This window comes from Manis javanica, chromosome 2 (assembly GCF_040802235.1).
Source record: "Manis javanica isolate MJ-LG chromosome 2, MJ_LKY, whole genome shotgun sequence".
In the NCBI taxonomy this organism is placed as follows: Eukaryota; Metazoa; Chordata; class Mammalia; order Pholidota; family Manidae; genus Manis; species Manis javanica.
The window spans coordinates 85,508,236-85,535,866 of NC_133157.1; the positions used below are offsets into that span (position 1 = coordinate 85,508,236).

The 27,631-nt window shown below is 41.5% G+C and overlaps 1 protein-coding gene across 11 annotated transcripts in view; it reads left to right on the forward strand.

Annotated features, from left to right (window-relative positions):
• Positions 1-27,631, forward strand: part of ERCC6L2 (ERCC excision repair 6 like 2) — a 216,916-nt gene that overhangs the window by 119,695 nt on the left and 69,590 nt on the right. For all 11 annotated transcript variants that reach the window (XM_036991135.2, XM_036991134.2, XM_073228784.1 and 8 more), the window contains 4 exons: positions 895-1,047; positions 5,120-5,200; positions 6,621-7,776; positions 12,251-12,405. In XM_036991135.2, the coding sequence (XP_036847030.2) occupies positions 895-1,047; positions 5,120-5,200; positions 6,621-7,776; positions 12,251-12,405 (1,545 nt within the window). The remainder of the gene's footprint in view (positions 1-894; positions 1,048-5,119; positions 5,201-6,620; positions 7,777-12,250; positions 12,406-27,631) is intronic.

Here is a 27,631-nt window from a genome sequence, read left to right on the forward strand (position 1 = left end):
CAATTTCTCTAAACTTAAGTTCCTTCCAAAAGGGAGATGATATCTTTTAGGGTTGTAGGAATTAAATGCAAGAATGTAAAAATGGCACACATGTAGTAAGTGTTCAATAAATAGCAGCTATTATTAAGAATTCTTTTCATTGCCTTGAGTGATGTATTGCAGTGCAAATCAACTCTGATGATAATCACAAGAGTATTACTTCTTACTAATCCTTCCATCAACATTAGGCTGAAGTTATTTTCCCTTCTGTGCATTTGTTTTGTTTCTGCCAAGAAATTTTAAAGTATACATGGGGTTGATCAGATTGTATTTACATAATATTTAGTAAAATTTCCAGTAAATAAAAACACATTAATGTTGATACTAAAGTGTTATATGGCCTCACAGGTTCCACGTCAGTGTTCTTTCTGCATTCAAAATTGTTTCAAAGATGTAATGTTTCTAAACAGTGATTGAGTTTTTGACACCCACAGGTTTAGCATACAATTATTTTAGATCATAATCTAATTTTGGTTATATGGTGGTTATTTTTGTCAGTTTTAGTAGTTGCTATTGTAATAATAGTCTAGGAAGGAGAAATGCGTACTCAGATGTATGCCTTTATTATTAGACATATTATATCAGGTGGGTGTTTCATGGAGATATAATCTTGACTCAGTTGGTAGAAAACAGATTAAATAGGGAATGTCAGTTCTCCTCTTCAGTAACACTGGCCAGATTATTATCGTTTCACCATAATGGCAACATCTGCCAGGGAAATGAAAATAAAATTTCCTCCCTAAGGAGATTCTGCCTGCTCCAGCTAAAGCTGTGTATATATGGGGAATGCCAGGAAATTCTGACATATTGTTGGAGCAAACACTTCAAAAATATCTTGTGTTTTTTCTGTTTTAGCAACTTCACTGTGTGGTAGTTGGAAGCGAAAATGCCAAGCGATATTTTGAAGCAGTTCAAGGATCAAAACAGCATCGAGGAGAGCTCTTTGGGGTCTGTAACCTCTTCAGACTACGGTCCCAAGGCTCTTGTCTTACCAGGGACATCCTGGAGGTGTGAAATTGTTCTCTGACCTTTTCAATAATATTTTAAACACATTTTTCTCCCTTAGGAATCTTGAAATATAATTTCTGGTGCCTTTTCAGAGAAATGTTTGGTTTTTGTTATAAAAAATGCCATGTATTGAGAATTTCTACTTTTAGAGAAATAAGAAATGCATTAGTGTATTATTGTACTTTTAAACTAAGATTTTTCTCATATATAGTAATAAATAATGCACACACACTAGATGTCTACATATACTAGATATGCACATATACTAGATAGTGTGACCTCCAGGGCCATTTTCAGACTGGCAGAGAAAAATGTATCATTTTTTAAAATAGCTGTTGAAATCAAGAACTAAAAAGAGACTTTCCTAAATAAAACAAAAATTGTAAATGTGTTTTGATTAAAAGTTACCAAATACTCCCTGAGATGCACTCTCATGTTTCATGGAGATTTTTGTTTTCTGTTCCCAATAAAAATTCCACACCAGTATTTCAAACTCTCCCACTTGTGTTCATCCTCAGCATACAGATGTTTCTTATTCTTCAAACAAGATATTTATATCCTTTGAAAAAATCTTTTAAATTCTTTAATACACCAGAATACTAAGGCTATTAACCTATTTTCTAGTTGATGTTGACATGAGCATCATGAAGTCCTGGACTGTTGTCCTTGTTAACCTCCTTATCATAAAACTGAGGGAACTGAGTCCTAGGAAACTTAAGGATATTTCTCTTAACTTCCAGGACTTTTCAGTAAAACTTTCATGTAGGTCATTTATTTAGTAAGTACCCTAAAAACAGTTCAAGGAACAGTTGGTCCCTGCCCTAACTTACACCATCGTGATGGGAGGCGGAAGGGAACACTTACATAATGAGCACTACCATTAGTGAGCATGTTAAGCAAGATCTGTGGCACTTCAAAGTGATCACTGATGGATGGGGAAGAAGAAGGTATATATTATTTGTGTCCTATGAATATTACGACTATTATACAATGTCTTATGTTCACAGCTGAGTTTCTCTGTTACAGTAACTATTTGATTCTAAATTGAGGGGCCCATTTAAAGGTCCCCTTTCTCTGTCTTTTCTATTGAATATGCTGCTGTTTTCACGGACTTCCTTCCCCCAGTTCCTCTTCTGTAATTAGCAGCATTTTTGCCTTCCAGGTCCCCTCAGATCCTGCCTCCATCTCAGAGTACCACCCCACCTCCAGCCTGTACTCATGTTTCTAATCTGAGATCATTATCCACAAAACGTATTAGCACTGTATGACTTGTCCTGTCTTCTGCCATATATTAAATAGTTCAGTGCTCTAGTTTGTCAGAGCAGCCACCTATTCCGCTGTTAAAGTGTGAAGTAAGCAGTATGTTAAGTCATACGGAAAGTTCTCTTGCTCTCTCATTGTCCTAAGTGTATCTTGTTTTTCCTCCAGGGTTGTTTATTAGTGGCAGGACCCTCCACATCTTATATTTTGTTTGCAGTAAAAAGTACTTAAGTTCTTGCCAGGCATACTATCAGCATTCAGTGATGAAATTTTGAATTAAAATTGCTCATTTGTTACCAAGAGGATCCAACTTTATTCAGGCCTCATTAAATGCATGCTGTTTTTGGCCAGGTGATGTTTTAAAATATGATTGTTCCAAGTGCTGTATAATGGAAGCACATATTATAAAATAAGTATTTTATTCCCTGTACTATATTTTTAGTTTTTAAAGGTTGTAGAAAACCCCTTTTAAAATGTTTTAAGATATAGAAATTTGAATTTATAGAACACTTTTAATGTGATGACTTGGGGCAATTTAGTTGTATTTTGCATTGACTTTCTGTTGTCTATATCATGGTTTCCCTTTAGAGATAGATATTGAGAGTTGACTTCACAAATACTTTCTGAATATATGCTAAATATCAGGTCCTGTACATCACAGAGCTAGGCATAGAGAAATGAATAAAAATCCTACCCAACAAAAAATGTATAGTCTGTTTGGGGGAGACAAGTAATAAAAAATAAGTGAAGCATATAGTATATGACGATGATAGGTTCTAAGGATAGAAATGGAACAGGTAGAAGATAAGTTCTGGAGATCTAATGCACAGTGTAGTGATTATAGCCGGCAGTACTATATTATAAACTGTATTATATATATATATATAATTGCTGAGGGAGTAGATCTTACATGATCTCACCACAAAAACGAAGTGATAATTATGTGACAAAGGTGTCCCCTAAAGCTCAGGTGGTTACATATTGCAGTATACAAGTGTGTCAAATCAGCAGCGCACACCCTGCGTGTACACAGTGTTTGTGTGAATTATATCTCAGTATAGAACAGCGCAGACAGGAGACATAGAGAGGCTGTCAGCATTGTAGTCGTAGGTGGAGTGGCCGGGGAAGTGCTCGCTGTGAAGTGGCCTTGGTTCTTTGGAGAGACGAGGGGGAGATTTGCTTCCACAGAGGAGCCTGCCCAGCACAATTTTGAAATGGCAGGGAGGCCAGAATGGCCGGAGTGAAGATCAAGAGAGCAAAAGGTGGTGACAGAGAGACGACAGGAAGCCCCATCATGCGGAACTGTGGCTGTGACTTTGAGACAGAACTTACAGTATGGCATGCCGTGAAATGCCCCCCCGTTCTGGCACACGGGGTTCTCCCTGGAGGCGGGCACGGGTTTGAGGGCTGCCGCTGCCGAAAGGGCTGTGCGCGGAGCGCTCCGGGCAAGCAGGCTGGCCGTGCGCCTCGGACTCTTACTGCTGTTCTCAACTTACAGCCCAGAGGCTTCTGAGCGAACAGAGACGCGGTCTGCTCTGTTCCCCGGACTGAACCCAGGGACTTAGGCTGTAGTACTGAGCAGAGGCAGGGCACCGGGGAGGACACTGTGGCAGTCCAGCTGGGTATGGTGGTCTGGGCCGGAGTGGCAGTGGAGAAGGGCGAGGACTCGGGGGCAGCAACTGGCTGCTGACGGGTCCGGTATGGGGTCTGAGACGAGCCTGACTCCAGGGTGCTCAGACCAGAGTAGCCGCCCCCTGTCAGCGGGGTCCTGGCAGCTTGACGGCTGCTGGCACTGTCGGTTGCATCTGTCGCAGCCCCTGGGCTTCCACTGAGGAGATACAGGCAGGACCGGGAAGGAGACTGCCCACCCCGGCCCGTGGTCGTCCCAAGGCCCCGGGAGAAGGGACCTCATGGCAGCTCAGGAGCTCTTTGTAATTCTCTGGTTCTGCGGAGGAGATGCCCAGTTGTTGCCCAAATACCAAGCAGCTGGGACCATTGGTGTGTCCGTGTCCCCCTGAATCGGGCATTGGTAACTGGCCTGGCAGTACCACTGTGCCTTTTCCCGGTAACAAAGAAAGCCTTAAAAAGAGAAATAAGCTGGTTTCCTTTTAAAGGAGAATTTAATATTCTACAATCTAGGCCATTAATACCTCTGCTAAATGGTATACCAAAAGTTTTAAGAACTTAAATAGTTTCCCAAAAGATGTAGCAAGCCTGTTATATAATTAAAGAGTTTTTTAGTTTCATATTAGATGGACTTTTTCATTTTGATGCCTACTATGCAGAAGGAATCAGTGAAAGTGTTTAAATGAATATGAATAATAAATAAATATACTAGCAATATAGACTAGATTGTGCAGTTCCCAACACTCCACATTATCTGTGGTGTTTGAAATGTTGATATTATGTGCTTCCTATAAATATTGCATAGACATGGTTACTATTAGGTACTTATGTATCATTATTGAGCAAATCCATGGCATTTCTCAGTCTCCCCCCAGCCTCATGTGACGTTTCTGTGGAGCTGGCTGCAAAGCAGTACTCGTCTTCACTCTGGCAAAGTCAGCTTTGAGGCAAGAAGTGAGAGTGTGTGCCAGGCCCTGCTGCTCCCGCTGTGCCTCTCCACTACCTGCGACTTAGGAGAATTTTAATGTTCTGTAAACTGCATGTGAGTCCTTATAGCAAATTGAAAAATAGGAGAACTAAGCAAGCTGCACTCAGTTTTCCTTTCCCAACCCCAGGTTTTAGTGTACATTGCTGCTGTTTATCTGGTTTTTACCCCGTATTTTACTCAGTTACTTGCATTCTCTAGAGGGAAGGCCAAGTGGAAGCAGGGGTCCTGACGGCCACAACATGGCTGAAAGAGGAGCCTCCAGTGCACAGCCCGGGAACGGTGAGCAGCTCCTGTGTCTGTAGCGTGGAACTCGGACAACACGTGCCATGACCATCTTAAGTTTCTTTTCCTTTCTCTCTCAATTTTCAATGAGTAAAGAAAAAAATCTTTTTAAAAAATCCAAGGACACAAAGTTAGAAGACTGTCAGTGAAATTAATAATTTAGGTTAATTTAACATTTCATATCGTAACAAATTCATGAGCAGAAATCAGGCATTTACATCCAAACTGGAATTTCAGCTATACCAAACTGTCCATCCAAAATTAAATGGGGTCTAATATGTGATCTCACATGCAATTACTAGAGATCACACCATGTTCAGTGCTAGTACATGATAAATGGTGTCTCACTGAGTGTGATATCCAATTTATAAGTGTCACCTTGCCTCCAACACCTATATATTAAAAAAATTTCTACTGCATTAAAAAAATATTGGTCCTTATATAGGGGACCGATCCAACCTAAATAAATAATTTTTACTAAACAATAAATTAAATGGAAAAATAGTAATCTGTGTGTTTATGATTACTAAATCCAAACATCAAAGTCAACCTGACTTAAGCAGATATTTTATGTGAGTACTTGATCTTGGGATCCTTTCAGTAGCTTGTCATGTCACATACTACAAAATCTGTATTGTCATCCTAAGGCCTTTTTAAAAGTAAAGAATATGTGTTGAAAGTTTTTTGTTATTGTTGCCTGTTTTTCTTGTTCATTTTTAGCAATTTAACTATAAATTTGTACCCAATGATTTGAAATATGGGATGAATATTTTTCTCTGTAGAAATACCTGCATATCAAATGTTGACAGAAGTATTACTGGATGATACATTCTCTAAATCTTTTACTAATGAAGCCTTAGTTTTAGGAAACTGAAGGATGTATTTAGCTCTGATTGATATGAGAAAATAAATATTGAGTTTATATTTGTAGCAACTTTTACTTCAAAACATCTTCAGTATTTTCTGAATGTCTTGTGGTCATGATCCTATCAGATCTTATTTTTAATCAGTAGTTATGTTGTCGCGTTGTGAATTCTTTAACTCCTACACATTTTTTAAGGCGTATTTCAAGAATCTGCTGGACTGCAGAAAGCAAGTTGTATACTTTTCTCTTCTGAGTCCAGGAATTGGTTCCTGCATCTGAGAGGCTGACCACTCTGCTCTGTATTTTCCTTATAAATAATTTGATCATGTGGTATTCTCACTTAAACGTATTTGTTTTGGAAAGTATTCAACTTGAAAAGAGCAAATAGTGTGCCAAAGTGTAATGTTAAATCCTTTACGTTTGCGTATGAATTGTACTTCCAGAAAGTATCAAGTGACACACTTGTGCCCTAATTCAGTTCCCTTCCAGTGTGATGATTTGACATCTCACCGTGATGTTGTCGTAACATTTTCTGTCATTGCTCCTGGACAGCTGAGGGAACCTGAGCGTCGGGGACACGGAGGTCCAGAGCAGCCCCCAGAGCTGCTGGCCAAAGACGGGCATGATCCCTGCAGTGACTTCAGCGATGAGGAACCGCTGGGAGACTCGGGGGTCAAGGCTGTGAGGAAGGAAGCACCTGGTGCACGTCGAGCTGCGGGCTCTCCCGGACAGCTTTCCTTACTCCAGTGCGGTTTCTCCAAGTTGTCTGAGACAGAGTGTGAAGCTGTTGAGGCCAGTGATGGAAATACTGCCTCTGATGAAAGTTCTGATGAACAGCCCACGTGCCTTTCAACAGAAGCCAAAGATGCTCGTTGTCAGAAAAGCCACGACTCCCTTGGTATTAAAGAATACCAGAAATTAGCTAACATCCTAAATCCAAGTGAAAAATATGATTTTAATAAAAGTGAGATTTTAGACCAGAATATTTCTTCTGAATCTGATGGCGAGAAAAATTTTAAAAATGCAGCTGATCACCACTGCAGTTTAGGGGATGTCACAGAATCAGAAGACAGTGATGTCATCTTTCCCACACAGTATACAACACAGGGATTCTCTACGAATGGTGTGCAGTGTAAGCCGTCCATGGATAGATCTGAAGATCCTGTAACAGAAAACTATGTGAAAATAAGAAATACTGGTGATGATAGAAAGCCTGATGTCCAACGAAATGGACTACTTTCAAAACAATTACATTCTGAGAACATGGCCCTGAAATCTGTGAAAAGAAATAGCAGTAGTGATATTAGTGATGAGTCTGATGACATTGAAATTCCCTCCGAGTCAAGAGTAAGAAAGCAAAGGGCTACTAGTTCTTTGAGGTTTAAAAGAAAAATAGAAAGTAAAATGGAACTTTCCACTTTTCCTAAAACACTGAAGAAAGCAAACCAACTATGTACAACAGATGAAAATTGTAACTCTCAGGCTGTTGATAACTTTTCATCCTCAGATGATGATTTATCTGTTAGCCACATCAGTTTCTCTAAACAGAACCATAGACCAAAAACTATAAAAGATAGAGTAAGTTTCTCCTCAAAATTGCCTAGCCATAAGAAAAATAGCACTTTCAGACCAAGAAAACTAATGAAGTTTTCAAATGAGAGAGTTGTCAATCAAGAACAGATGTATGAATCAATGGATAAATTCTTAGGTAACTATCGATACATTCTGAAAAATTTATGTATTTGTTTTGTGCTAATAGTTCTGTAAGAGATTCTTCAATTAGCTTGTAAAAATAGTTCTACAATCAAGACGTTACATTGAGGAAGCAGGTGACAGGATAAAGGAAGAATCTCCTCAGCCAAGATAACTGTCCCCTATCCAAAGACCCCCCCCCCCCAGCAGTGCCCCATAAATACTAACTGTTGTAACTTTTGTAGTATTTTTTGCATTTTTATGGAATACACAAATGTGTATCCCTAGGCCTGATAGTTTAGTCTTACCCACTTCTGAAAAATGTTTATGTAGTCTCTTTTAATCTATAGGATTCCTCTCCCATCGCTTTCATTTTCTCATGATTTATCTGTTGAAGAACCTAGGCCATCTCTGAGTTTTCCTCAGTTTGCATTTTGCTGATTATATGTACTCTTGATGCAGTTGAACATACTCCTCCGTCCTCTACGCTTTTCTGGACATGAGCAATTGGCTCCTGAGACTGTATCAAACTTGGGTTCAGTTTCCCTGACAAGACAAAAGTTAGTGTCTGCTAAGACTGTGGGAGGCACAGATGATCTTGGCAGCCATTGATGCTTAATGCCTGTACCTGTTTATTCATTCACAGTAGCAAAATGATATTTTTCACTTCTTTCTTTTTCATTTGTTAAAATGCTTCTATAAAGAGATACCTCTACTCATCTACTATTACTTCCCCAGTGATTCAGTTCATATGGAGAAGGCAGGAAAATACTTAATTCCTTTCTTCATCAGTTTTTAGTAAATAGATTCCCTATCATCCTCAGAGGATGATCCATTCTTTTCTTAAAATCAGTATGACGTAATTGATTCAAACCCATTTAATGGGTCTTAATCTATTACAGTTAATATTGTTGAGGTTCAGTTATCCCATCTTTAGGCAGTGGAAATCTTTGTTCCTGAGACCTTTTGACGTGATGTCTGATTGCTATCTAGTATTACAAGGTTCCAGTGTCATCTCATACATTTTTTTGCCCCAGAATATGTCATCTCTCTAAGAAATCTTGGGTTTCTTTTAATTATGAAAGTGTTATTAATAACACTTAATTAATAAATTGTTTTAAGACAACTTGATCTAAAAATGATCAAAGCTAAGAATGATCATTGCTGCTACTATCTTATTTCTGGACCTTTTCCTTGGACAGATTATTTATGTGCATATATGTATATACATGTAGTTACATATACATATGTATATTATATGTGTATATATGTATGTATTTAACATGCATATATATGTATATGTACATTTATATACATATATGCAATTTGTATATGATGATAAAATATTTCATGAATTTATATTGATACTTCCACACTTACGTTAATACTTAATTTGAGGTCCTCAAGCTTTTGCTTGACCTGTTCTCTGTCACATTTCCATTTCCTCCACCTAGTAATCCTGGCTCTTAAGCATATAGGAAATTATTTAATTATAATATCCCATAATTACTCACTTGTTTTATCCCATATTACACAAAAGTCAAGGAATAAAGATGCCAGTACTACCACACTAGGATTCCTGAAAACATTAAGGGTTTTGGAGTATGGTCGCATATGTTCTCCCATTTCTCCCCATTCTAAAGGTGGCTGTACTGTGTCTACAATGTCGAAGCATACACGCATTACATTGTATATTCCCCCTCTCAGACTTCATAACCATAAATTCAGTGTTGCCTGTCAGTCCCTCTGTCTCTCCTGTCATTTTGTTGTCTAAAGATTATTTTCTAGTAGATCCCTCAGTAAGTGCTCCTGAGAATAATAGTCCCTGAGATTCTTACTGATAATAGTTTGTGTCCTTTATTCTTACAGGTCATTTTTGCTGGATATAAAATCCTTGGCTCACACTTACTTTTCTTAGCATTTTAAATATGTGCCTTCATTTTCTTCTGGCATGAAGTGTGCCATGCGTTTGTTTGTTTTTCTAAATACCCAAAAGGTTTTTTTCTCTTCATCATTTTCCAGTAATTTTATTAGCTTGTGCTTTGCCTTAGATCAGGCTGCCGAGTAGCTAAAACAAACTTTATTTCTCACAGTTCTTCTGGAGGGGAGAAGTCCAAGATGAGGTTCCAGCATGGGTCGGTTCTCATGGAGGCACTCTTCCTGGTTTGCAGGGGGTCGTTGTCTTGCTGTGTCCTCGCATGGCAGAGAGAGAAATCATCTCCCTTGTGTCTCTGATTAGGGCACTAATCCCATTCGTTAGGGCTCCACCTGCTTGACCTATTTACCTCCCAGAGCCCCACCCTCCACATACCGTCACACTGGGACTTCCACATATGAGTTTTGGGGAGACACAAGCATTCAGTCCACAGCAGTGTTGGTTATTCTCGGTCACTATTCTCATAGTATAGTTTCAACTCAGTTTTTATTTCAGGAAAGCTTTCCTATACTAGTATTTTTCAAATTTGATTTGGCTTTCTTTAGGCACTTCTGTTACTCAAATGTTTGATTTTTGCCTGTCTTTGGTATTTGTCACATCCTCTCGAATCCCTTTATATTTCTTTTTTCTTTTCACTTTTTAAATTTTTCCTTCTATTTCTCTTAAGGCATTATCTATTGTTTTTATTCCTTTTTCTAATTTAGTCCTCCTTTATGTGATAATTTTTTTTTAATTTCTAAGTCTTTTGTGAGTCCTGACACTCATTTCCGAGTTATTGTAATTCTGATTTATGTTGTTTTGTCCTGTATTTTATCATTTTCTTAAAGGTTTTTAACCTCATTTTGAAATCTGCTACAATTTTAACCTGTTGTGTGTGCATGTCTGGTTTTTATTTTTATTTGTAGGTATGTTATTCTTCTTGTTCTTTTTCCTCTTACAATAATTTTTATGAGATTTGACTCTCCTCATTTTTACAGAAGTTATTTTCCCTTAAATTTTAAATGAGACAGAATTTGGGAAATCTAATTTCACAGATATCCATGTCTGTTTTTCTGTATAGTGGCTAGGGCTGGGGCTGGGGCTCGTGGGGTATCTTATCATCTTGTTTTGTTGTGTTGCCCAGAGCTCTGGTCTTTCTGTCTAGTTGCTGTCTGTTCCCACGTAGCCATTCAGAGAGACCGAAAAGCTGCTTCCCGTGCCACCACCATCTGCCAAGAATCTGTTTGGTGATTTTAAGACTTAGCATTTCTTTGAAAGCATCTGACTCATTCCCAAAAATCTACATAACAGAAGCTGATATAAAAGCAAGCATGTTTTGAAGTTTTAATCACTGTGTTTAATTTACCTAAAGTCAAGCTTTCTTTTGTGGCCATTAGTAGTCTCTTTTAAGAGCTGATTATGTGTATCAACTATACTTCAGTGAAAAATGTTTGTGATGATGCATGTTTTGGTGATCTTGTAACTAAGAACTGGATGCTGGCCCATGTACTACAGTTAGTTTTAGGCATGAGGAACCTATTGCATAAGCTGTTCTTTAAAGATCAGCTGAATTTTGGGTTGGTTTGTTTTTATTTTTTACTCCTCAAAAGGTGTCAGTAGTTAGTGTGTAACAATACTATGCTGAAGAGTGCATAAAATGTGTCATCAAAATGAAGAAAAACAAGTAAATTTTTCACCAGAGAAATCCTCTGAAGTTATTAAGCTGTTGCCATAATTCCTCCTTGGTGTTTTGAAGTCTAAGGAGAATATTATCTTAGTTGCCTTGTTGGTCATCTTATCCAACAACATCTTACTCTCTCATGATTGGCAGTTCTGTTGAGAGACGTTCAGGACTGAAACTGCCCAAGTGTTGGAGGCTGTTAACTGAGGTTCACTGCCTGAGCTGTTTAAGGGAACTGTTCAGACCTCAGCTCCAGCCTTCTCTTTTATGACCACAATTTAAAAGTAAATTATAGGTGCCTAGAAGCAAAGCCATTTTTTAAAGTTCTTTCAGATAAAAGCTGTAAGTTAATTTTTTTCATATTCTAAAAAGCTCCCAATCTTGACATTCTATGGGCATATGTACAAAAAAGACAAAATACAAACAGTAAAAATGAACAAAGTCAACAAACAAACCCCCCCCCCCCGGGTCATGACCTCCATGCTCCCGCCCATCACTGTCATCACCACAGGCTTCAAGGAACAGAGAGGGCTAAATTAGCAAACAATTTTTTTTCAATCAACAGAGACAACAAATTCAGAGGCAGCCCTCCACTATGACTTTTCTCTTGTCAAAATCCTTCAGTTTAAATCTGAAGATTGTTACCTAATCTCTGAAGTGCTCATATTGACGGGGGGGAAAGTCATTTGCAACCTAGACCAACATATTTGAATGTTTTCTCTTCTCTGTTTTTTTTTTAAAAGAACATTAGGATGTGAACATATAAACTGAAGTTTTTCTTGCTGATTAAAAACAAAACGAGCATGACCAGTTTTTTAGTGTATTGCTGATAGACTACACATGGGCCGATTGCTTCATCATGAGAATCACTCAGACCCCTCACTTACCTCCTAGATGGCGTTCGGGAGGTGGCTTACATTCACTCAAACCAGAATGTGATTGGATCGAGCAAAGCTGAAAATCACATGAGCCGATGGGCAGAACATGATGTATTTGAATTGAAGCAGTTTTCCCAGCTTCCTGCTAACATTGCTGTTTGCACTTCTAAGGTAAGAGTGTTACGGAAAAACTGAAAACCTGGGCTGGATCGCTGACAGAAGAACCAAGCGGCACTCGGAGGTCTTGGAGAGCTGAGTTTTATTTCACACCCGTGGGCTCAGACGGGAGTAATCTCCCAAGGTCTGAGCGCCGAGCACAAGCAAGGGGAGCCATTTATAATTTTTTTGTTAGGTGGCATTTCAGCATGCACAGCAAGTAGGGTGAAAGAGGAGCCCAGGGGAGTGAGAAGAAAGCGGTGTGCTGACCTTGACAGCTGTGCTGAATATTTTCCTTATCACTCCCCCTCTGATGCCCCTTTAAACACTTCATTCTAGGGGGCATCATTTTGTCTGTTTATGATAGGGACATAGTGGCTTGTGTTCATACTTTTAACCACTTTGAGCTAGGATTTTTTTGTATGTGTGTGACTTTTCATCCAAGCCCTGAGTACTTTGTGAAGAACACAAATGATGATGTTTTTATGCATTTATCTGTATGGGCCTTGTGTGTACAAGTTGAAATAAGTCCTTCAGACTTTTGATAAGCCTGTGCTTAATAAAAAATACCCAGCTTTTCTCAGTCCTAATTTATTCTTATGCAGCTGAGCATTACACTCAGGCTGGCTTATTTGAGTATGAGAGGACAGGTGGTAAGGGTGGAAGGCCACTGAAGGCAGCTTTCTTGGGTGATGACTATGCACTTTATAACTTTTGTACAGTTAACTTAATAGAGGTATTTTGGAACTGCAGGTTGAGGCTTGAGTTCAGCTAGGAGAGACAGGTAAGCACAGCAAAACAACCTACGATTACTCAATAGACCATAGAAAGGGCAACTTTTGAGGAACAGTCTAGTCAGAGGGGACAGCGGCAGAGAATTTAATGCCTAGGATGAGAGATTCCACTCCTGTGAAGGCCAGGATCCACGGTGCACAGGTGTTCATTAGTCAGAGGGTAATCAGCAGAGGCGGAAGTGGAGGCGGAGAGGATTCTGGGGCTCTGGCTGGGCCTTCCACTGGTGTGTTTCTTCGTCCAGATGATGGGCTTTTTTTACTCTGGAATGATAGACCCATGGAGTGATGCCTGCAACTTTGAGGGCAGTAGGAGTGGTTAGAACAACAATGTGGGGGCCAGTCCACTGAGGTTTGAGGGAGTCCCTTTTCCAATCTTTGACCCAGACTGAGTCCCCAGCCTCGAAGGAACATACTGAGGTCCTTAAGGAGATTGGGGCTTTCTTTATGGTGTATTGCTGTAGCTTATTTGGGGTGGCTCCTAAGGCTTGGAGCTGTTCCTCCACTCCCTTATCTCCTATTTGGTGTAAGTTCCCTGGAAGGCTTCCTAGACCCAGGTGTGTGGTGGGGAGGAGGCGGGGGGTGCAGTGGTGTCCATACACTAATATAAAAGGGGAAAATCCTTGAGTTCCGGGTGTGCAGCGAGCACACAGGAGGGCCAGGGGCAGTAGGTCCAGCCACGGGAAGCCAATTTCTTAGCAGGACTTAGCTAGGGTTCCCTTGAGGTGCGATTCATTCACTGTACTTTCCCTGAACTCTGTGGCCTGTATGCAGTGTGGAGTTTACAGGTAATGTTGAGAGATTTAGTTAAAATCTGTACTGCATCTGCTACAAATGGAGGTTCATTGTCTGTGAATTGTAGATGGTATGCCAAACCGGGGCACAATTTCTCTCAGGAGGGCTTTGGCTATCTCTTAGCTTTGTTTTGTCCTGGTTGGGAAGGCTTCAACCCACCCAGAGTATGTACACACTATCACTAGGAGTATCTGAGGTATCTGAGTCCTCTGCTTGGCTGGACATCTGTGAAGTTTATCTTAAGGTCTTTAAAAGGGGAAACTCCTGCCTTTTGGACACCTGGCAGGGGTTGTGGTGCAGATTGAGCGTTATTTTTGACGCAAGTCATGCACTGCTCAGTTATTGCTTGGCATAATGTGGCAACTGGCTGATGTAGTATTGTTTTTTTGAGAAGGGCTTTCAGTGCAGTTTTTTTAGGTGGGTGAGCCGATGGTATTTGCTGACTAAATGCCTTCTGGATGCAGTTGGGACAAAGATGCATCTGTCAGGCAGCATCCACCACCCTTTCTCGGTTAGGGTAGCTCCTTCAGCCATAGCCCAGTCCTTTATTTCCAGTGCACTTGGGTGGAGGGGCCTCCACTGGGGGCATTAGGGCCATGGGGAGGGAAGGAGCTTTACCTGTTTCTTTCCTGGCTGCTGCTTTATTTTACAGCCAATATTTCTGTGTTATAGGGTTGTTTCCCTTTTGGTGTCCTTTGCAATGCAGAATTGCTACTTTTTTGGGGAGGCAGACAGCCTTGAGGAGTTTTAATTTTTTTTTTCCTTGTTTTTGGCTCCTTTTCTTGCTGCAGTGAGGAGACCTCTTTCCCTGCAGATTGCCCCATGAATGTGTACAGTAGCAAAGGCATATTGGGAGTTGGTGTAGATGTTGGCTCTCTTGCTTTTGCTGATGGTGGGGGCTTGAATTAAGGCATGCAGTTCAGCCTGTTGTGCTGACCATCTGGCCAGCGGGGGCTTTTGCTTTTAAGACCTCAATGGCAGTAGTTACTACATAACCTGCTCTCCAGATACCTTCTTGTAGGTAACTGCTGCCATCACTGAATAGTGTGAGTTCTGGATTTTGTATTGCTTGATCCTGCAAAGACTTGTGTAGACTTTGTCAGTTACTTCGGAGCAGTTATGATCTGGTTTCTCCTCTTTGGTGGGGAGGAAAGTTGCTGGATTTAGTGTCCATACTGTTTTAAGCGTGACCCATGCATTTTCACATAGGGGCCCTTGATATTGTGCCAACCAAGAGTTGGAGAGGAAGCAGTGCCCTGTGTGTTCATTAGGGACACAACAGCACAGAGGACCTTGACATTTAGTTCTTGTCCCAGGGTAAGCTTATTTGCTTTTTTAATGAATAGAACTGTGGCGGCCAGCGCCCTGAGGCAGGGCCGCCATCCTGCCGCATCCAGGTCCAGTTTCTTTGACAGGTGTGTGACTGGCTGCTGCCAGGGCCCAACAGTGTGTGAGAACCCTGAGAGCCACTTTTTCCTTTTTATGTATGAAGAGATTGAAGGGCTTTTTTAAATATCTGGCAGGTCTAGGGCTGGTGCCTGTCCTAAAGCAGCCTTATTTTCAGGAAGGCGGCTTTTGCCTTTTCTGTCCAGAAAGGAGTCTCAATCTGGCCCCCCTAGAAGGCTGTAGAGGGGTTTTGCAATTGCTGAAAATCTGGGAATCCAGATTCAGCAGAATTGTGCAGCCCCCAGGAATTCTCGTATGCCTTTCTTCATCTGGGGCTGGGGTAAGGAGATAATGACTCTTTCTTCTCTATCCCTAGAACCCTCTTCCCTAGGTGAGGAGGAAGCCCAAGTACCAGACTCACTGCTGGCAGGTTTGTGCCTTTTTCCATGAGACTCGATATCCTGAGTCTGACAGGAATTGCAGGAGGGCCTTTGTGCCTTCTGCACAGTTCTTTTGGGTATTACTGGCACGGAGGAGGTCATATATGTACTGGAGGAGGGTGCGTGGCTTCCCTCAGAAAGCTTGTGAGGTCTGCGGCTAATGCCTCTCCAAAGAGAGTGGTTGAGTTCTTGAACCCTTGTGGAAGCCATGTCCATGTTAACTGCATCTGCCGCTCCATATCCGGTTCAGTCCATTCAAAGGCAAACAAGCTGGCTCTGGGGGGCCAGCTGGAGGCAGAAAAAGGCTTCCTTTAAGTCTAGGCAAGTGAACCATTTGGCAGACCCCGGGATCTGGCTGAGGAGGGTGTACGGGTTTGAGACATGGCTTACAGGTCTTGAACAGGGCAGTACCCTCCTCCTGGCTTTTTGACTAGTAAAAGCAGGGTGTTCCAGGGCGACTGACACCCGGTAAGAATGCCTGCCTCTCTGACTCTGATCAGGTGTTCCTGGATGCCTGCTCTCGCCTCTTGTGAGAGGGGGTACTGACACTGTCTCTGTGGCTGGGCTCCTGGAGCCAATTTTACAATGACAGGGGCTCGGTTATGAGCAAGTCCAGGTGGGTTGTCTTCAGCCCATGCCAAGGCAGCTGTGAATTCAGGTGGGCTACTTGAGAGGGTCTGGGCACAGAACAGCCTCCACTCCTCTTCCCTGGGTGTGGTTATTGCCAGTACAAGGGACCCTAGCTCTTCTTGGCCTGGGTTTAGTTTGAGGCTGGTGTGTCCAGTTGGTTCAAAAGTTATTTGGGCTCCGAGCTTCAAGAGTACATCTTGGCTGTGGAGGGGAATGGGGCACTCGGGCAGGTAGAGAAACTCATGTCAGGCCTTGTGGCCTCCAAGTTCACATTTGTGGGCTTGGCAGAAGTGTTGCTGGACTGCCTTTGTCCCAAGGGCTCTGAGGATAGTTGTAGTCTATTTACTGAAGGGGGCTACAGGGAGGATGACCACAGAGTCTTCTGCCCCTGTGTCAACCACACAAGTCATGTTTTGGCCCCCCACTTTCATTCTGACCGTGGGCTCATGGAGGCCGAGCGTGAGAAAGCCTGGTCCTTGTCAGCCTGAGTCTGCTCCTCAGGCCAGTGAGCCTGTCCCCGGGGGGCTCCTCCTGGCAGCGACTGGGCTTTGGGGCTTTGCCTCGGTCAGGACATTCATTCTTCCAGTGCCTCTTCTCTTCACAGTGAGCACCCTGGTCCCTGGCTAGGGGGGTCCTGGGCTTCACCCCTCTGGCAGTCAGCTTTTCTCTGCTGCCTTTTGGTCATTTCTTTCTTTTAGGGCAGCTGCCAGGAGGCTGGCTTTTTCTTCATTCTTCTTTTAGCCCCTCTGTAGGCCTGAACTTCTCTGTTTAGATACTTTGTTAGCAATTTCAGTCAGCTGAGTGGTATTCATCCCAGCAAAGCCTTTAAGTTTTGGAGCTTTTGTCTGATGTCTGGGGTGGCTTGGGCCATGAATGAGGTGTTGACCATTTGTTGGCTCCCTGGTGACTCAGGACTGAAGGGGGTGTAGATGCAATAAGCTTCACACAGTCTTTCATAATAGTCCATGGGAGACTCTCCTGGTTGTTGAATGACTGAAGATACTTTGGTCATGTTCATAGGCTCCTTAGACCCAGCTTTGATCCCCTGGAGGAGGGCGTCCTGATATCAGTGGATCTGGTGCTGACCCTCAGGGGTGGTGAAGTCCCACTCAGGGCTCTCCTCAGGGACAGCAATTTCAGCCCATGCACCCCGATCAAGGACCCACCTCGTGTGTGTTCTTCTGGGTATTGGTGAGACCCTCTTATAATCTGCCTCCTCTCTTCCGTGTTGAACAGGGTGTGGAGAAGCTGTTGGCAGTCTTCCTAGGTTGGCTAATGGGTTTGGAAGAGGGATTCCATGAGATTAACCAGGGCTTGTGGCTTCCCCGAGTATGATGGGGTGTTGTGTTTCCAGTGGAGGAGGTCAGTCATGGAGAAGGGGTTATAGTAAAGCGTGGACTGGCCGGGCTGGATGGTCCCGTCCTCATCACGCCTCTCGGGCTCCCGCATCTCCTGCACTGGCATCTGAAGGATGCCCGCTCCCAGCTGAGGGTGCAGTCTGGCTGCTGGTCCAGTCTGGCTGCTGGTCCAGGGGAGAGTGGGTCTGCTGGTTCTGGAGGTGGCAGAGAGGCTGACACAGTGGGGTGTCCAGGACCAGGGGGCTGGGTGCTGACGACCTTGAGGGCGCATAGGGTGGGGACAGTATTGGCTCTTCCTCTGGATCACCGGCAAAAGTCGCGGAGGCTCAGGCTTCTGTTGATTCTTTGTGGGCTGCTTTGTTGAGGTGACCAAAACCCTGCCTTGTCCCTGCCTGTTGTAAGCGAATTGCACCCAAGGGGGAGAGGTCTGGGTGACTCCTAACCAGGAGTCTATGTGTGGGGACTGATCAGGATGACCTGGATCTCCGTGATGACCCACCAGACTCGGTGGACTGTTGGAACATCTAGGGTCCCTTCCAGAGACCACCCTACACTGAAGGTGGGCCATTCAGATTCACACAGGGTCTTCAATCTGTTGGGAGTTAATTTTACCTCCATAGTCTCCTGCAAATCCCTTCCTGAAATTTTTTATCATGGTGTCGAGAACTGTGGATTTGCTGTGCCCTGACCCCATGACGTGTCCATGTAATGGTGCCGTGATGACAGACAAGGAAGGGGTGCCCCCTTCAGAGAGGAGACCAGTCAGATGCCTGTCCATTCACTCTCCTCACGGAGAATTTGGTCAGCCTTGACTAAGGTCCACCGGTATAAGTCCTGAGTCACTGTTACATCGTGGTGGCCAACCACGAATACGGCGAAGGGCCCACTCAGATTCCATAGCACAGGCGGTAGAATCACAGATTCAGTGCAGACTGAATGGCTTCAGCTGCCCTGCACACTCACTCACACAGTCAGACCAGAGTTTAAACATTCACCCCCAAGGTATGTCTACCTGTGAGACTTCTAAGAAGTCTCTGGGAGGTGATCAGGCTCTCCTTCCTCCCCAACGGGTGGAAATTGGCTGGGTCAGGGGCCCCAGGGCCTTACCAGATTCAGCGTCAGAACCAGGCCCTCAACTGCTAAGCCTCCTTGAGTCCGGCAGCAACAGCAGAGCGGGGCTGGCCCAGGGTGACCAGGCGGAAGACTGCCGAAAGATCAGGCAGGGTGTGTTGTGATCTTCTGTTCCATCAGTGCCCCGCCATTGCCCCAAACTAGTGGCAACAATGGGCCAGCGCGGTTGGGTTTCCCAGTCAGGAAACCAGATGTTATGGAAAACCTGAAAACCAAGACTGGATCACTGACGAAAGAACCAAGCAGCACTCGGAGGTCTTGGAGGGTTGAGTTTTATTTCACACCTGTGGGCTCGGAGGGGAGTAATCTCCTAAGGTCTGAGCCCCAAGCACAGGCAAGGGAAACGATGTATACTTTTTTTGATAAGTGGCATTTCGGCCTGTGCAGCAAGCAGGGTGAAAGACGAGCCCAGAGGAGTGAGAAAAAAGTGGTCTGCTGACCTTGGCTCTGTGTTGAATATTCTCCTTATCAAGAGGATTGTAGGGCAATGTTATCCTGCCTTTCCATCCCTGTGTCACGGAAGTCACGCAGTAGGCTCCCCTGTCTATGTACGCCCTCCTTAGGTCTGTAGAGCCGTGTGCAGAAGCATAAAACCACCACCGTGCGAGGCGCTCTAGTCAGTCAAGACTTCTATATGAAAAGACAGATCTACATCTGAATGCCTAATAATTTGAGTCACTTAGTAGTTTCTCTCAGTACAAGTTCGCAAAAATGAGGAACTGAGGGAATCCTGCGGCCAGAGCAGACCACCGACCACTAATGCCCATGAGGAAAAAGGGTTGTGTACAATGAGATTTCCGAAATCTCTCATCCGAAATGAAGACACACACAGAAACTGGCTTCATATGGAATTTATATGTATGGCAAAAGGGTTTTTATAATGTTAAAACAAGTAATAAGTATTTCCTGTGGGGTCTTCTCACTTAAAATTGCTTTTAAGTCTTTATATACGTGTGGTGTTTTATTCACACAGTCACTTTCATCAGAAGCTTTTAAAAATATTTTCTTCTCTTGAGCTTATTGTTCTTTACTATTTCCTAAGAGCTAAGTGATGAGAGTGTGGAGTAATGGTTTTTGTACCACTTTGTATGTAGGAGTTAAAAATGCACGGCATGTATCACAAGGATATTTTGTTTCAAGTTAGTACCACCTCTAAGAAGGCAGTGGAGAAGGGCCTCAGCTGTCAGGCTGCCTTCATTTATTTCTACCTCATCTGGTGGGACAAAGGAATTGTGTTGTCTTAACAGTAAAATCAGAGTACATAGTGTTCAGGACCAAGGAAAATATAAAATAAACTGAAGTTCAAGACTGGGAGAAGGAATGCAGATATATAGGACATAATGTTCTTACTCAGATTTTTTTTTTTAATGATAAATTTGAGTTTACCTATGGGCAAAACAAGGGAAGCAAACAATATTTTCTCAATTAGTATATTTGGAAATGTGTGTGGGCAATAAAGGTGGTCACAATGAATGAGTGCCTAACTGGCAGTAGTGTGGGGAGGCCAGGGGTACTAAGTGGCTATCGTTAAGGAGAATGTTCCACATGCCAAGAACTGTTCTCCCTAAAATGCCTGGACACCTTGCTAAGGAACACTGAGCTAAATGGTTGTCCTTCAGGAAAAAAAAAAAAAAGACCATCTCTTCTAAGGAGAGCAAAGCTTTTCCTAGCACTTAACATGAGGGAAATCTGTCCCTGGGTCTTTAAATGGGGACTATTGAATGATCTAGTGAATAGTCAGGCATCTTAGACTATCTGTAGAGTAAATGTAATCAGGGACTTCTGAAAGGCTGTGCTTTTAGCATTTTTCGCTGTAACCAAAAAGCCCAGTGCCAAAATGTAAGTCACGAAGGCATCTTTTCATGACCTAAGTGCACTGCTGTTTGGTATTTTCATTTGATCTAGAACATACCATATTTCAGTCAACACTGTAGATAGCATTTCTATAGTTTGACTGCCTTGAAGGAGCTATCTGAAAAAGGTAGGCAGAAATATGCTGGGTTTGCCAGAAATTTGCTGTGTTAGAATGAAGAGCATCATAGAATCTTTTAAACAGACCGCTCATTCTATTAGGGTTTTTTTAACCATTCCCTTTTTGTTTAACCATGCCCTTTTCCAGACAGACAAATTTTAATGTGTAAAGGTCAGATAATTTGGCAAACTCCTGTAGCAGATATTTATGAAATAAGTTAACTGGATATTGGTAATTTGCTTATTTAAATATTTCTCAAAGAAATTTACAGCCATATAAATTCCTTATGGACTTTAGAAGCAACCTAGATACAGAAGCAGTAAAAAGTCCCGTTGGAACCTCCTTAAGGAAAGTTGTAAAAATGAAGATGCTAGAAATATACTTTGCCTTTAATTAGCAAAGGGGGTGGGAGAAGGTAATTCCTTTATCCTTACATTAGCAATACCGGTAGTTTTCAACCTTGTTAAGCCCCTCCATTCCTGAGGCGAACAGACAATCTCTTTAGAAACCTGTCTCTTCACAGTGATTTTCAGAGTGAGGGACATTCTTACCAGGAAACAAATTGGAATATGCACCCGCTGGGGTTTCTGATACGCCCTTTGAGGCCACACATCTCCCCCATCACACACAGACCAACTTATAAGGCCTTTTTCAGAGAAGATGAAGAAGCTTGTTGTTTAATGACTAAATCCTGGTGGGTGTAAAATATTCAGGGAATATTATTATTACTAAAACCATGCAGCAGGAGGTCCAATCCCATGCCACCAGTGTTGGCAGGCCAAGAACTGTCTGTATAAACACCTTCATTTCTTTAAAACAATATTTGGTACGGTAAAATCCAAAAGAACAGGATCCCGTCCCTTAGCTTTGACCTATACCATTTAATACATCAGGTAAATAATACAGTTGTACTCCAGTGTCTTGGTGATTATAGTGTGTTACCTATACACAGAAATTACTTTTAAACTTACCATTTAAAAAAAAGAGTCTTGGAGTCCCAAGTAGATGGCAACCATGTATACTTCTGGTGTTCTCAGGTTTTCACCAATGTCAAAAACTAAAACTACTGAATTTTTGACCCCTGAGACATACCTCAAGCTTTTCTCCTTTTACTTTAATTAGAAATAAATAGGTCATATAATGAGTTTCATCTCCAATTTATTAAAAACTCTGTAATCTTCCTGAGGCAGAGGTATTTTGATGGTTGTAACTAGCCTTTGCCGTAGACCCTACTCAGAGTGTCAGAGTTTGAATTCCAGCTCTACTTCATACTTCCTGTGTGACCATGAGAAAGTTCCTCAACTTCTCTGTGTCTCAGTGTCCTTGTGTTTAAAAGACAAATAGTTACACATCTTACATCCTTGTTTTTAAAAGACAAATAGTTACACATCTTACTTGAAGGCTGAGTGAGGTAATACCCATGAAATGCTCTGAACAGCCCTGAAACAAGTTCTCAGTATAAATAACTATCAATATTACTACCATTGGATAAGATTGATGTCAGTCTCACTCCCCTGAAGGATGGGGATCAACAAGGACAAGTAGTCCATAAATAGCATGCAACCATGTTTAACTATAAATAAAAGAATGGGTGATACCAGCAGATCTGGGACTTTGAACTCCTTTAAAAAAAAAGAATGTTCATGGTAGAATATTTTTCAAAATTTTATACATGACTAATAAGTTTTGTTTATAAAAATAGAAAGCCACTCAGTACTTTATAATTTGGTAGCTTATTTTAGATATTCCTTATTAGAATTAAAGGTATTAGTAACTTTTCTTTTTAAAGCTGAGGCTTTATTTGCTGTTTAAGTTCATCAACTGAAGTGACTGCTTCTAATTCAAGGTGTCTCCATTTCTGCCGGCAGACGTTCCAGTTAGTGATAATGTCACCCTGCTATCAGACTGGTTGTTTTGCATTATCTCTATACATAATATGCTTGGTTCTCATCATTATAATTCTTCCAGAAACTAACTGCTACCTCAATAACGTCAGGGAAATGGAACAATGGTAGTGTCGTTTCTCTTTACTAAAACTTAAGGATTCTGAAGAAACTTTTTAAAAAAATATTATTTCACTTAGATGAGGTATTGGTGACATTTCAAAGCCATTCACAGAACCTCTGAGAACAGACAGTGTTCACAACCGCTGATTTCCTCTCTCGTCCATGTTACCTCTGCACCCTCAATGAGTAAGTCATTGAAACACACCATCGTCTTTGGTTAGAGAGAAGCAGGCCACTCACTGAGAGGTCTTGCAATGGGGCAGCCATTGTGAATTTGCAGGTTTTGAAAAAACTGTAAAAATACTTACAGGGAGAAAAGAGAATAAACTGAGGTGAAGAGAAGTGAAGCAAGGTGGAGGCCACAGAGAAGCCATAGTGGGGAGTACCCGCAAGCGGCCCCAAAGTGTCCGGCCACCACCTCTGGGACAGGACTGTTTTTCTGGGGCTCACACCAGGATCCTTTTCATTTCTGAGAGTTCTTCTGAGCGCCTCATGTCTGTCACCCAAGCTTTATTTGAGACCTTGACTCGTATTTGAAAAGATTGTGTGTGTGTGTGTGTGTTCACCATTTGTGTGTGTATACATGCATGCATGTGGTCACCATGTGTGTGTGGTGTCACCGTGTGCATGTGTGCATGTGTGTGTGGTTACCATTTGTGTGTGCGTGTATACTTGCGTGCATGTCACCGTGTGTGTGTACATGTGTGTATGGTCACCGTGTGCGTGTGTGTGTGTATACATGTGTGCTTGTGGTTGTGTGTGTGTGGTCACTGTGTGTGTGTCCACAGCCAGATGCAGATGTGTTTCTTCACATCCAAAGAAAAAAAAAATCCTGTTTATTGTGTGAATAGTGGCCACGATATACAAGTATTTCAATTTCTGAGGAATATTAAAGTTAAGTCCAAGTGAGAGCCTTTAACTACATGGCACAGAAATATACTAAAGAAAAACTTAGGAAGAAGTACTGTAGACCACAGTCTAGATAAAATCCTATTGTCTTTCCCAGTTTCTCAGTCCTTTTGATGTAATTATTGATAACCGAAATGATAAAAACTCAGAACCTGCTTTTCAAATTCAAACATTCAGAAAAGGCCTAAAATGTAGTATCTTTTCCATTTCCTTTGGTTTCTTACAGTTCATACTGTTATAAGTTATTCCTATTTAGGGAACTGGAATTAAACCCATCTCTCCTAAATTTCTGATTATACCTTTGCTATTTAGTAACACAGACTACATATGAAATAAGAACTCATTCCGCCTAAAATTGTACTTGGATATTTCAGAACCATTTCCAAAGACAGCTTATCCTAAAAGATGAGAATTCTAATAACAAGAGGAGAACCTGTGTTATTTAGGTTTAAGCTCAGACCAAAAAGAAACGTTTTAAGCATTTGAAGGAACCGACAGGACCTTTATCCAAGTTAATTTGTTCTTTAATACATGGAGATAAGGACACAGACTCAGCTATACCTGTCTGTGATGTGGCACCGCGTTCCTTCAATCAACTGCGTGTTTTCAACTTAAGTTTACTTAAAGTTTTCTGAAAAGAAACGTACAAAGACAGCATTCAATTCAGGATTAATCGCCATGGCAACTGAGACTGGTCACTGAAAGGGGGAGGATGTGCTGCCCCCTGTTTCCTGCCAGCTGTCATAGTCGACCTCTGCTGCCTGAATCCAGGCCAAGATATAGACTGTGACCAGCTCCAAGAAACTATATCTGTATTTTTATAAATTGGTACAAGTATCAGACTATAAAAGAAGACTTAATCCCCTGAGTTGGATGACAGACACTTGGCACTCCTGCCAGTGTTTGACAGAGCAATAACGGGTGGCTTTGTAGTAAAACCTGGATTAATAGTAAACCCTCCTTTATGTTGCTGCAGTGTGGTGTAAATGAGAGCTGAGCCTGCTGACAGCCGGGGGTGGGGTGGCATGGGGAGAGTGCCTTTTCTTTAACTCGTGCAGGTTTAAGCACTGCGCAGAATACTGTACATACAAAATGTTGTGTTAGTAAGGACTTCTCTTTCTTGTATTTGTATTAGATTGGCATTTTGTAGATTACTTGGAGAAAGGATTTCTATGAGCTATGGTGGATTTGGCTGCAGTATGTTTATACAGCTTTTGGAGTCAGTAAGGAGGGATGGGCTGTTTACAAAGCAGACTTTGGGGAGATACAGCATTCCATTATCCTGTTTTTCAGGGTAGTGAATGAACAGCATGATGGTTTAAAGTAATTGTTCACAAATGACTGGTTTATGAAGTAGTCCAGTAAGGAAGGTTTATGGTTTCAGCATGGAACAGAATTAACTCTTACTGGGTGGAATTTTTCATGGACTTAATCATTTTTCTTTCAGTAGTTGATGTTAATTTTATGGTGTTAGTATCAGAAAGTTATTCTTTCAAGTAATTTTAGTAGAGATCAAGATTTTAAGAATTGTATGTATACGAAATTATGTGACTAGTGTTGGCATGAGAAAGGCTTTTGTGTTTCTATCCTTAAAACTAGGTTTGAGTCAGGAAGGGAGTATGCCAGTGGTGAAGAATACCTGTTAGCTCATCGGAGGCAGGAGAAGCTGGTGTTGACTATAAACATTCCTGCCTGTTCCCCTCTTAGCAGGTGCCTCCGAGAAGTGGCAGCATCCTTCCTCAAGGTGATGTTACCAGGGTTAATGTGACTGATGACTGACGTGCACAAAACACATGCAGCTACTCCTTGTAAGAAAGGCATTAAAATTACTCAAAATATAATGTAAATTTTTGCTGTTGTAATTAGGATTATTGCTTATCAATAGGGGTAATGAGTGAAACTTACCCTGTATTCTCTGTGATGACCTGTGATTATTTTTGTTAATAGTACCAATAATAGAATATATCAGAGTATCATAAAAGAAACCATCTACACCTCTAATTTTATGGATGATGGACCCACCTTGAACTATGGCTGATTTGTCATGAAAAATACTATAGAAAAAAATTGTTTTGAAAGGAATTACAAGCTAATTTGATAATGGACTAGATTGAGAAAAATAACCTTCTCTTATTAGGAAATAGTTTGATCCTACCTCTTCCTCTAGCTACTCATCGTTCCAATTGCACAGAATATAGATATGGCTTCTATGAATAATTTCTCTGTTAAGAATAGTTAGAAAATAAATAGTTTAAAAAATTCTGTTTCTTCAAATAATGCCTTCTCGTTAACAATATAAAAGCTTAGAGCTATAAGGCCTCATTGAACTCAGATTGACTCCACCTGGTGACTTAAAGAATATTAAGCACTTAACAGTTCTTTTCAAATTGTATTTTATCCGTCTATGAAAACAAATCATAGTATTGAGACAGGAACCATGGGTTTAGGCAGAGTAAGATAAGGGCCTCTGGGGGAAAAAAAGCAAAACAAAATAATTACACTCAAAACAAAGTAACAATGTGCAAAGTAGTCCCTATCTAAACTCTGTGTTAAGCATTATGCAAAAGTCAGAGTCACACTAATTCTCTAGGGTAAAGATACCAGACTAGGAATATAGACATCTTTAGTTAGATAAATTAAAGCTCAAAAGGCCAGCAGCAACTTGGCCTGGAATGTTTGAGTGTTCTGCAAATAAAGAAGGGTTTCTCAGCATAACCTGTCACTTTACTGTATCAATTAGATCATGACATTGTAAAATTTGCCTTAGCCTGCTAAAAGGCCCAGCTTATTTTTAACTGTACCTACTATGTGCTGTTTTCCCTTCTCTAATCCTAATCAAGAAATCTGCAACCTAGGCAAAAGACTAATTTAGTAAGCAATCCCAGCTATAAACAAGCCCAAGAAGTCAAGAAGTAAGATTCTGAATACACTCTAGCAACAGAAAACAACCCAGCCTACCTTTGGGGGCAGGGCAGATGGTCTTACAAGTCTGCACCCCTAGGCCTTTACTCCCATTCCTGAAAATCCTCAACCACACATAAAACTCCTAGACAATGGCACCACCACGGACTCTCTTGTCCCCTCCTGGCGTAAGCCAGGAGCTCTGTCCTCTCACTTTATTTCTAAATAAAAGCCTCTCCCTTGCTCTCCTACATTGAGTGTTTGGGAAGTTCATTCCCCGGCTCTATGAACAAAAACCGTGACATCAGTGTCAATTGGACATGGCCGCTTAATGGAAACACCTACTACCTTGTCATCTGAGAATCCTACCTCTACTATTATGAATTCTGAACTTTTATAGGACAAATAAAGCAAAACTATAAGGCTAGGAGTCACAGTATTTCAGTAACTGAAGTGTTCTTGGAGTCTCATGCAAACATATCATTTTACTGATTTTTAAAAATAAGAGAGTGAATGGCTTTCCTTAGGCTCAACAGGGCCAGTCAGCTTAAGTCCCTGTAGCCTTTCAATCCCTCTGTCTTCTCTTGGGCTTTTTCCTCAATTCTTTGGTTTCTATTTCGTTTTGAAGATTTTACTCTTTTTTTCAATTCCATATCACTTTTCCAATATGACAAATCAGTCTAATTGTCCAAGATAACTTACCTGTGAAGAATCACCCTCACTTTAGCAATTAAACAAAAATTTCAGTTGGACCGAATGCATCCTTCCCTTTAAAAAATATACTTTTTAGATACTAAAATTCCTGACTGTTTGGACTCCAGAAATACAGTAAGACTGTTGACAGTGTCTGCTCGAAGGTATTTTGGCAAAGGCATTATTTTTTACTTTTTTCTCTTAATGCTTTTTCTCTATCAGAAATCAC